The sequence below is a fragment of the Condylura cristata genome, unplaced genomic scaffold (assembly GCF_000260355.1).
Source record: "Condylura cristata isolate star-nosed mole 26May11 unplaced genomic scaffold, ConCri1.0 scaffold00053, whole genome shotgun sequence".
Lineage (NCBI taxonomy): Eukaryota > Metazoa > Chordata > Mammalia > Eulipotyphla > Talpidae > Condylura > Condylura cristata.
In genome coordinates this window covers 1,527,241-1,539,561 of record NW_004567154.1, presented here as the reverse complement: position 1 = coordinate 1,539,561, position 12,321 = coordinate 1,527,241, and the positions used below count along the sequence as shown (strand labels likewise).

The 12,321-nt window shown below is 40.4% G+C and overlaps 1 protein-coding gene across 1 annotated transcript in view; it reads right to left on the bottom strand.

Moving 5' to 3' along the window:
• Nucleotides 1-6,143, bottom strand: part of GNL3L (guanine nucleotide binding protein-like 3 (nucleolar)-like) — a 36,999-nt gene extending 30,856 nt beyond the window's left edge. The window contains exons 1-2 of the mRNA XM_012734301.1: nt 6,044-6,143; nt 3,868-3,932 (exon numbers count right to left, since the gene is read on the bottom strand). Coding sequence (XP_012589755.1) covers nt 3,868-3,886 — 19 coding nt within the window. The 5' untranslated portion in view covers nt 3,887-3,932; nt 6,044-6,143. The remainder of the gene's footprint in view (nt 1-3,867; nt 3,933-6,043) is intronic.
• Between the last annotated feature and the right edge of the window lie 6,178 nt (nt 6,144-12,321).

Sequence of the window (12,321 nt, the reverse complement as noted above, 5' to 3'; positions counted from 1 at the left end):
CGGGGCAGGCGGGAATCGAACTCATGAGGAAGCGGCTTTAGATTCTCAGTGCTGTGCTTTAACCCACTGCGCCACCAGGGAGGGCCTCTACCAAACTTTTAAAGGGAAGAAAATACTTATCTTGCTCAAACTCTTTCATAAAATATGAAAAAAGGGACTACTTCTAAAGACATTTTATAAGGCCTGATACTTTGATATTGAAACCAAATGGCAGCACACAAAAATGAATATTACAGACCAATTTCACTAATTAATGGACTCAAAATCCTCAAAAAATCTAGGAAAGGAAATTCAACAATACAAATGAAAGGATTATACACCATGACCAAGTAGTATTTAAACCAGGAGAAGCAGGATAGTTTGATATCCAAAAATCAATTAACATAATTCACCACATAAATAAAAGATAAAAAACACATGATCATATAGCTCGATACCAAGAAAGAATTTGATAAGATTCAACATACATTTATATGCAAATTATCAAAAACTGGGGATGATAATACCTCAACAAAATAAAGACTACATACGACAAATCTTTAGCTAATATCATTATCAATGGAGAAAAATAATGAAGGTTTTTCCACTAACATCTGGTACAAGACAAGAATTCCCACTTTCCCCTCTACTATTCAACACAGTGTTGAAAGTTCTAACTAGAACAAGTAGGCAAGGGAATGATATAAAAGAAATTCAAATGTGGAAAGAAAAAATAAAGCTATCATTTATTTGCAGACAACATAATATAGATAGAAAATCCAAAAGACTCCATTAAAAAACTACTTGAGATAACAAACCAGTTCAGCAAAGTGGAAGGTTACAAACAATACCCAAAAATCAGCTTCCCTCCCATATACAAACAATGAGCTAGAAGAGGAGATTAAGAAAGCAATCCCATTTCCAATTACATCAGAAAGAATTCAATACCTAGGAATAAGCTTAACAAAAGTGAAGTAACTACAAAAAAAAATTATAAGACAATTTGAAAAGAAAATAGAAAATGACACCAAGAAATGCAAAAATATTCTTTGTCCGTGACTTGGAAAAATTAACATTGTCATTCTACTCAAGCAATATATAGATTCAATGCAGTCTCCATCAAATCCTCAAAGGAATTCTTCAAAGAAACAGAACAAAACCAAACTGAAATTCATATGAAACGACAAAAGATCCCAAGACTAGCCAAACTGGTCCTGAAAAAAGTGAGACCGAATGGTGACATCACACTCCCGGACTTCAAATTTACTACAAAGCTATCACAATCAAAACAATATGGTACTGGGGTGAAAAAACACATAAAGGCCAGTGGAATAGAATTGAGAGCCCAAAAATAAACCTATACCTATGTGGAGAGTTAACCTATGATAACAGAACCTAGAACTAACACTAGAGCAAAGGAAATCTCTTCAATATAAAGGGCTGGGAAAACCGGACAACTGCACACAAAAGAAATTATAGTACCATCTTACAGCATCCACAAAAATCAACTCAAAATGGATGAAACTTACATGTAAGACCTAAATCCACAATACACAGAAGAAAACATAGTCAAAACACTTCACAACATAGGCTGCAAATATGTATTTGTAGATTTGTCTCTAACAACAAGCCATTTTTTTCTTCATAAGAGAATATAAACAATTCGGGCCATACAAATAAAAAAGCTTCTGCACAGAAAAAAAAAAAAAAAGAAGGTCATTAAAACAGACACCCTATCAAATGGGAGAAAAAAATTATATACCATACATCAAAGATGGTGCTGATATACAAGATCTATAATGAACTCACCCCACGTCAACAAAAACAAGGCAAACAATTCAATAAAAAAATAAAATAAAGGACAGAGAGCTAATTAGCCACTTCTCCAAAGAAGACATTTAGTCAACAGGCACGTGAAAAATGTGCCTCAAATCAAAACCACCTTACAATCACAAAAATGGCCCATATCAAAAAAACTAGTAATCACAAATGCTGGTAAAGATGTAAAGAAAAAGGAATGCTACTACAATCTTTATGAGCATATAGACAGTTCCAGCTCCTATGAAAATCAGTGGGCCTCCCTGGTGGTGCAAAGGGTTAAGTCTCAGCACAATGAAACTATCAGCAGCCACTGCAGCACAAGTTTGATCTCCAGCCAGGGAGCTAATCCACATGGTACAGCAGACCTCTCCTGTCTCTCCTACTGCTCCCATCAGCAGTGTATTTCAGTCAATCCACCTTTTCTGCTGCCCATGCTGTCTCCGTATATTCCCTCACCTTCTCTCCCCACACACACCTCTGGCCTATACCCCAGTTCTTAGATGTATAAATAAAGTAAATGTTAAAAATTAAAATTAAAAATGGTTGTACTACATGGGTGATTTGGTGATGGGAAGCCCAAGGGGATTGCAACTGAGATGGAAAAATGCACAAAATGATGTAAAAATAAACTATTAAAAAATAAAAAGATAATAAAAATTTTTAAAAATGGATGTACTTCTTAAAACAACTAGCAACAACAAATGTTGTATGTGAAGAAAAAGGAACTCTCCTGCACTGCTGGTGGGAATGCAAACTAGTACAACCACTATGGAAAACTGTTTGGTGGTTCCTCAAACTGCTAAACATGGAGCTTCCCTACGACCCAGCAATCCCACTCCTAGGTATCTACCCAAAAGACACAAAAACACTGATTGAAAAAGATACTTGTACCCCCATGTTTATTGCTGCTTTATTTACAATTGGAAAAACATGGAAGCAGCCCAAATGCCCAAAAGTAGATGACTGGATAAAAAAGATAAAAAAGATGTGGTACATATATACAATGGAATATTACTCAGCAACCAAAAAAGAGAAACACATGTCTTTTGCAGCAACTTGGATGGAGCTGGAAAAGATCATGCTTAGTGAGATAAGCCAGAAAGAGAAAGAAAAATACTGGATGGTTTCACTCATAGCAGGAGTATAATGGACCAGGCGAGAAAATAACAAAAATAATGAACAACCATATACCAGAGACATTTTGTGGGGGTGGAGTGGGGAATGGGGTGGGTGGGGGGAGGTAGGGAGGGAAATGCACGGGATTATGGTGATGGCACACGGGTGACTTGGTGATGGGAAACCCTCAGGGATTACAATTGAGATGGAAAAAAAATGTACAAAATGATGTAAAAATAAACTTTTGTAATAAAAAAAAAAGAAAAACACACACACACATACACAAAAATCCAAAGTTCAAGAACAGTACGACAGTAGTTTAATGGCAAGATAGTGTATGCATCCTCTGCATGGGCTACACTCCAAAGAGAAAAAGCTGAAGGCTTTAAGTCAACATTTACAATACTTACAGAGTTTATGTTCCAGGCACTGTTCCCAGTAATTTAGCTATTTTAACTCATTAAATCATCACTTTTAGGTAGATATTAATATTGCCCACTTTATATATAAGGAGATTGAAGTTAGGTAACTTGTCCAAGGCCACACAGTAAGTAGAATAACTGAGATTTAAACCAGTGGCTCCAGAGTCCACTAGCTCCAGAGTGCTCTTAACCATTAGTATAAATCAGGGTACCCAATTTAAGACACAACTTGTAAAGGAAATATTGGGGTGTTCTATGGTTATACAGCCTTATAGTGTGGTATTGTACTTATTGCTATTCACCTCAGATAGTCACTTTGCTCACTCTCAGTTTTCTGACCTGTAAAATGGGAATGGGGGATAAAGGAAGCACTTCCTCAAAAGGAAGTTAGAAAGACAATAATGATACCATGTATTAAAGACAGACTGAATGATATGATATATATTGAGCAATTCTTAACAGCTGTCCTGAAATACTATGAATACTCATTAAAGCTTAGGACTGGGAAGAGGAGGTAGAAGAAACTCACTGTGTCTAAGTTTCATCATGATAACCAGTTGAAAGCACGTAGGTTCAAGTTTGCAGACTTTCTTCCTGTAGGAATGAGAGAGAACCAATTTGAAGACAGAGGACCACAATTACACGAACCCCTTGAAAGCAAAACAAAATGTCCCCAAAATTTAGAGGAAATGGGAAGAGAGAAGGGGCAATTCTGCAACTAGAGTCTGATATGGTTAAGTCTACACAAGAGAAGGAAGCACCACAATACCCAAAATGAGGCAAGTTCTTAACCTCTCTTCCTCTAAGGAGTTACTGTCTCAGTGAATTAGATGGGGGTGAATGGTTCTCAATCCTCCAGCCTACAGTGTTACAAGAGCTAGGTAAGAGCCTAACATTAAACTCCACTATGCTGAGGGAAAGGAGGATGCAAGGAAGATCTATTTCTGCATACGGTGTGAATAGTTCCTCTTTCTCAGATAAGTGGTTCTGTGTCTTATCTATCCCAGAAGGGGTATGGAAAACAAATCCCAAGTATCAAGCCTGGAGGAAAGAGACCTCAGCACAGGGCTTTTAAAACTGTGTATCTATGTGGACTGAGATCAGTACAAAATCTTAGGAGAGAGGGAAAAAATCTGTGCCTGAAAGTGTGATCCATGTTGCCTTGGTGACCCGGACAAAGTGGAGGCACACGATGCCTTTTCTCACTCCACTGAGGTATAGAGAAACTGGGAAAAGCGTTACAGTGGTTGTTTGCATCTCTGTGGTATGTAAGAGAAGTGGGGTCTGAACATTTGTAGGCTGTACAGAGGTTGGTCCTGAGTCTCTTTACCCTAGAGAGGACTGCAGGTTGGGAATGAATGTTTGTCTCCAACATAAGATAGCAGTAGTGCCACACTATCACAGGGGGAAATATGCAGCTTTGCTTGAGTGGGGTGCATACACTGCCTGCAGTGAGCCATTCTAGACCATTCCACAGGATATAAGACGGGGAGGATCTGCCTACTTTTATATGGGCTAAAGTGAGCAGTGAGCTAAAATTAAAGGGAACGAGACCTTTGGTTTTCTGGGGGGGGGGGGGGGGGAGGGTTACTCAGCAATAAATTGAAAGAATCAGCTCCTACACTGGGAAGGAGAAGAGGGGTAACATGGGTGGAAAGAGATCTGAGCTGCTACCCCTTGGGTAGCAGAAGAGTCCACATGCGTGTACCATAGGGTGATCAATAATGTCACTGCCTCCCTACATTGCAAGGAGGAGCTGTGTGTCTCTGTTCCCTGGAGATCTCTTCCTTGCTACATTCAGAAATTCAGAATCCGGGGGGAATGAATGATCTGTGCCTAGCTCAAAAGGAGAGCAAATCTTAACCCCTGAGTGCGGGACATGAGGAGAGCAAATGAATAGTTTCTCCAGAATTAAGGTCTTTTCTTCCTTACTGCAGGGCATTTTGGGGGTCAAATCAGGCCTTTATAAATTCTGTAAACTAGTGTCTTTGTGGGGGGCAAGGGCGGAGTAGGTTCTGCTTTACCACAATGGGGATTTACTCTAGCCTAGGAGAAGGGGAAATCTGTGTGGTTCTGTAAGGCTCCAACCACTTGAGGGAGGGGGGGGCTCCATGGTCACTGCAGGAGCAGGGGCGGGGCCAGTTACTCTGGGATAAGAGTGGGAGGTTTCTACTTCTTGACAGGAATGTCAGGCAGTTTCCTCGCTGTGTATTACACCTCTGAGATCCTCTATTCTGAGGATCAAAGACTCTGTACTAAGGAAGGTGGAGGCAGGTCAGTGTGCCTTTGCACCAGCAGGGATCCACCACCATCCTTATGAGGAGGGGAGGAGGGAGCCTTATAAGGGTCGATGTCAGTCTACACCCGGGGAGTGAGTAAAGTGATCCTCACTAAACAAAAAGAGTGGAGGGCGACGGACTCTCTTCCACACAAGCGGGGTCTGTCACTATCTACACACCGTGTCCAGGGGTAAACACCTGTCTCGATGGGATGGGCTCCCCGCAAGAGTGCATCTGGGCACATCTCCACGTGCTAAGTGACTCCAGCCCCTAACCTAGGCCCTTCTACCTTGGAAGAGAGCCAGCTTTTTAGCTCTATGTTCCAGGATGAAGGACGTTTCTGGTTTTACCTCAAATAGACAATCTTTACCATGCGGCAAGCTGGGTGGGCGAGCGCACAGCAAGAGAAAAAAAGTCGTCTCTTACCTCCACTTCCGGCGGGGATCAGAAAGGAGAGGCTAGCACAACACAGCCGGCCCAGGCGCTGCGCTTGCGCCGCTGGACTCTGACTTCCGGCTCCCAGCCCTGGGAGGCAAGTGGCTCCGCCCGCCAGGCGTCTCGGCGGTGGGGGTGCTGATTGACAGCTCGAGCCGCCGGTCCCTTCCTGGCGGCCGCGCGGGCCCCGCCTCCAGCCTGCGGGGGAAGGTAAGGAAACCGCGGAGGAGGGAGGAGTGAAGCCGGGAAGCTGTAGGGGGAAGCGGCGATCCGCTTGTGTACTCTTAAAACTTGTGTGCCCAAGATCTTGCCCGCATGTGTCTGCCTAGGCCTAAATTTTGTGTTCCCGAATCTTAGCGAACAAGCCATCACCATAAGCGCATGAGACAATGGTGGGACTCAGTGTCTTTGTCTGCGTGGAAGATGGCGACTTGGAGGGTGTGAGAAAATGGCCGCCCGGGTCACATGTCTTGCCGAGTACTATCCACCTGAAGTGACTCGGCTAGCTGTTGCCAACAGCTGTTCCGGCGTGTGGGCCTTCAGACAAACCCGGAGGCAGCCCCTTTCAGCTTTTTATGTATTAGTGCAGATTCATGGCCAGCCCACACGGGTGGCATAACTGGAAGCTTTCACCCGTTTTTTACTGTCCCCTTCCTCTTCTCTATTTCCCTTAGGCCTCGGGGTGGCGTCTACGTTAGGGAATGGATTATCAATAGGATCGGGTAAGCAAAGATTTCTTAAGAAACCATCTCGAGGAACTCCTGACCTGGCTGGAGACATAAGGTCTCCCTTAAAAACTAAGTATTAGTCCAAAACTATATACCTATTAATAGTAGTAGTAAATGTACCTCCAATTCAGGTACATCCAAGCAGAAAATGAACCCCCGCTACCAACTGTCATACCTAACATACACAGGACTCCATGCCTCTACATCTGCGGAAGTCTTCTAACCTCTCAGAGATGCACAGAACTCTGGATCCCAGACTAGCCACTTTCACCTTTCCTCCTGGAGTTAGCATATTCTGTTTCTTTAAGATCTACTGCTTGTGGCTTCTGTGAACTTTCCCAGCTGGCTTAGAAACTCAGCACTTTGTCAGACTTATGACTTAATACTGTAATCATTTATGTGACTGTATTTCCACAGGAGAGTAAAGTCCCTAAGAGCGGTATAACTTGGATCCCTCAATAAGACCCAGTACAAGCCTAGAACAAGGCAGGCAGGCCTCAGCAAATTTTTGCTAAATCTGTATTTTAGGCCAGCACCACAAGTCGTTGGTAAATAGACATGTTAATAGATAGCATAAGGAGAAAAATAAGTTTATCGCTACTTACTTCCACATAAGATGTTGAAGAATATCTTTTCACCTACAATTCAGAAAGGCTTTTTCACACAAAGATTCAAAGTTATAAGAGAAAAATGAGAGATAGTAGATCTCCCCTAGACTTTTAAGTACCAGAGAAATTCTGGTACATATGCACAGGAAGCATGTGCAAAGATATTCACTGCAATGGGAGAATGAATAAATCATGATACAACCATACAGCAGAATACTACACAACAGTGGAAGTAAATGAACCAGACTTGCTGTATCAACCCAGATAAACGTCGGGACCACATGATGAGATAAAATAGAAATTGCAGAGGATACATGAAGTATGACACTATTTATATAGATTTTTAAAAGCTAGAAAACAATGTACTGTGATGTATATACAGTATATAGATTCATAAACAATATTTTGTAAAACAATGGAATTGAATCCAGCTGCAGAATGGAGATTACCCAACGGGGGAATAAATACAAAGGAACAAAATGAGACAGAGAACACAGTGAACTTCAAGTGTTTGTGGAATATTTTATCTGAGCAATAAGTACATGGATATTATATACACTGTTTTTATATTATTCTCTGTAATTATTTGTAAAGACTGAGAAATTACAATAAAATTAATGCTGATTAGGGCCTCCCTGGTAGTGCAGGGGTTAAGTCTCTGCTCTATCAAGCATTGGTGGCTGAGTTCAATCCCTGATCAGGGAGCTAACCCACATGGCTCAACAAACTTTCCTGTGTCACCTGCTGCTCCCCACTCTCTTTGGTGAATCCTCTCACCCCTCCCCCCAACCCCACACTTCTGGCCTACATCCCAGTTCTTGTTTACATATTACATAAATAAATAAAACAAATCCTTAAAAAATAAATGGTGGGCCCTCCCTGGTGGCACAGCGGGTTAAAGCACTGCACTAAGAAGCTAAAGCCACTTCTGCATGAGTTCGATCCCCGCCTGCCCTGGAGGTGACCACATGGCATGGCAGACCTCTGCTGACCCGCCTGCTGCTCCCCTCAGCAGTGTACTTAGTCTAGCTGCCTGTTCTGCTCCCCACTCTGTGTGTGGGGAATCCTCTCACCGTCCCTGCACCTATGGCCTGTACCCAGTTCTGTATCCATAAATAAATAAATTTTAAAAATAAATAAATAAATGGTGATTAAATCTATACTAGTGATTCTCAGACTTTGGCCTGCATCAGCAACAACTGTGAAAACACCAGTTATTGGGCTCCACCCCCAGTTACGTTTTGGTCAATCTGGTGTAAAGCCCAGGAATTCAAATCTTCAAGTTCTCCAGTGATGATGATGAAACTACTGCTGCTAAAACAGGTTATTACATTGTGAGAACTACTAACAGAAAATGAAAATATTGGTGAATTTAGTTTCCTATCTGTGTTTTCTCAATATTCAGTGAATATGTATTATTTTAGGGAGAGGTTTTTGTTGCTTTTAAATTGGCTTTTATGTCTACTTCCAACTGTCATTTCCCTACTGCATGCAGCCATTCTAAGCTGTTTCATGCATATCCTTTTGTTTATATGTGTTCTTGAAAAATGTGTATTATTGTTTTCAGTGCATGTATTTCACCAAAATTTTTGTATTTTTCAACTTTTAAAAATTCAGTGAAAGCGGGCCCTCCCTGGTGGTGCAGCGGGTTAAAGCACCGCACTGAGAATCTAAAAGCCGCTTCCGCATGAGTTCGATTCCCGCCTGCCCCGGAGGTGACCACATGGCGTGGCAGACCTCTCCTGACCCGCCCACTGCTCCCCTCAGCAGTGTGCTTCGTCGATCTGCCTGTTCTGTTCCCCACTGTCTCTGGTGAAGCCTCTCACCGCCCCTGAACTTCTGGCCTGCACCCCAGTTCTGTATGCACAAATAAATAAATCTTTAAAAAAAAAAATTCAGTGAAAGCCCATATACCTTTGCCAGATTTGTTCTACTTCTCTTTATATGCATATATATACATTTTATTTTGGTGAACCATTTGAAACTTGAAGACAGTATAATACTTTACCTCTAATACTTCAGCAGGCATCTACGAAAATAAGGACATTCTCCTACATAGCCACAAAACCATTATCACACCTATCAAAATTTAATAATAGGTTAATAATTACAGCAAATATAGCCTATCTTCAAGGTTTTCATTTGTGCCAAAAGTGGTTTTAGATCTGCTTTTAGTTTTTTTTTAAACTTTTTTTATTTTATACATATTTTTACATCATTCTTCATTTTTGGACAATGTATACTTTTTCATCTCAGTTGTAGTTGGTCTTACTTTTTGATCCCAGGAGCTAATCAAGATTAAAAGTATCCACATATGTTCTATGTTTTAAATTACACTATTTTTGAAGAGTCCATGCTTAGAATGTCCCACATTCTGGATTTGCCTGCTCTTTCCACATAACTAGATTCAGATTAAATATTATCAGTAATAATACATATAGTACCTACAGAAGAGTAGATACTACTTACTTCATATTGCCTCAACCTTAGGAGACACATCATAATAAGGTTGCCACTTTGGAGGATACTCTGTGTGTGTGTTTAGTTAATATAAATGGTATCTTGCATTCTCTCATTCTAATTCTTAATGTTTTTTATTCAACCTCGTATTCTTTAAACTTAAAGACTTATTTATTTATGTATACAAAAAGTGGAGTACAGACCAGACATGGGAGGAGTGAGAAGATTCACCAGAGACACAGTGAGGAGCAGAACAGGCAGACTGACTGAAATACACTGCTGGGGGGAACAGCAGGTAAGTCAGGAGAGGTCTGCCAGGCCCTGTGGGTAACCTCCCCTGCCAGGAATTGAACTTGTTCTGCAGTAGCTGCATTAGCTTCATAGTCCGTGCTTTATCCCATTGTGCCACCAGGGAGGGCCCTGGGATGGTTACACCAGTCCACTTACCATCAGCATGCAAACATCCCTGTATCCCTACATCCTCACTAACTTTTGACATTTTCCAGCTTTCTAGTTTTTGCCAGTCCATCAACAGAAAGTTAATAGTGTGTTGTAATTTGCATTTCTCTGACCACTATAAAAATTTTTGACATCTCCTCACATGTGTGTTAAATGCCTCTTCTGTACTGCCTGCTTATATAATATGTCCATTTTTTTTCTGTTGTTTTTCTTCCTATCTTTCCTATTAATTTGCTAAATTTCCTTATAAAGTATATATAAGGGATATATAAGGGACATGTATATATAAAAGGGATATATGTGTATATATATATATATATCTTATATATACTTATATATAAGGGATATACTTCCTGTCAGTTCCAGACATTGCAAATAATTTCTTCCTATTTTAAATTTGAACAGAAATTATTTACTTTGATATAGTCAGATTCATTAAATTGGGGGGTTTTCAATTCTTTTTAAAGAGTAAGTCCCTGCTAGATCACAAAGATATTCTAGTTATTTTCCATAAACTTTATAGTTTTTCCTTTCACCTTTAGGTTTTAATCCATGTAATCCATTCTCACATGTGGTGATATAGGTAGTTATGCAGTTTTATTGTTTCCACATCATAAGCCATATTTCCTACCATCAAATACTAAACAATCCATCCATTTTCCTTAAATTCCCATGCTATCTTTTTCATATATTGTGAAGCATACACACAGGTCAGTTTCTGTTCATGAACTAATATTTTGTGATTTATGTTAATATCTCATAGGACAAGTCCTTGCTCTTTAGGTTCAGCTGTATCTCTACATAAATTTTTTAAAGATTCACTTATTCATGCATAGAAGAACTGGATACAGGTACATGGCAGGTGAGAAGATTCACCAGACACAGAGTGGAGAACAGAACAGGTGGATTGACAGAAATACACTGCTGAGGGGAGCAGCAGGCAAGACAAGCAAGGGTCACATGTGGGTCACACTCCTGGCCAGGGATGCAGTGGCTGTGATAGCTTCATAGTGCTGTCTGTGCTTTAACCTGTTGTACCACCATGGAGGGCCATTATTAGTTTATTTCGTATCCTTCCACTGATTTTTTATATAGGAACAAACAAATATAAATGTATCCTATTCCATCTCCCCCTTCCCTACACAGAAGGTGAAGTAATATCCATACTGTTATATATGTTGCTTTTCTCACTTAATAATAAATACATCCTGGAAGTCTTTCCATATCAGAGCAGTGGAGTTTGCAGAAAGTCACTGTATGAAAGTGCATAGATGGCAGTCTCAATGTGTAATATATGGATGTGCAGTATTTAGAGTCTACAGTCCCCAATTGATGGATACTTGGGATATTTTTAGTTTTTTGGGCATTACAAACAGTGGTTCATACATTTGCAGATATTTCTTTAGGATAAATTCCAAGAGTTAATTTGTAATTTTGGTAGAAATTGCCAAAATCTCCATCTATAGTTGTACCATTTTATACTTAGTATCCAAGTGTGAATTTATTTGTTTCATAAGTCTCACCAGTGAAATTATTTTTTAACAGTTTATTTTTACATCATTTTGTACATTTTTTTTCATCTCAATTGTAATCCCCGTGGGTTTCCCATCACCAAGTCACCCGTGTGCCATCACCATAGCCCCGTGCACTTCCCTCCCCCACCCCCCACCCCGTTTTTGATCCCATTCCCCACTCCACCCCCACAAAATGTCTCTGGTATATGGCTGTTCATTATTCTTATTATTTTCTTGCCTGGTCCATTATACTCCTGCTATGAGCGAAACCATCCGGTGTTTTTCTTTCTCTTTCTGGCTTATCTCACTAAGCATGATTTTTTCCAGCTCCATCCAAGTTGCTGCAAAAGACATGTGTTTCTCTTTTTTGGTTGCTGAGTAATATTCCATTGTATATATGTACCACATCTTTTTAATCCAGTCATCTACTTTTGGGCATTTGGGCTGCTTCCATGTTTTTCCAATTGTAAATAAAGCAGCAGTAAACATGGGGGTGCAGG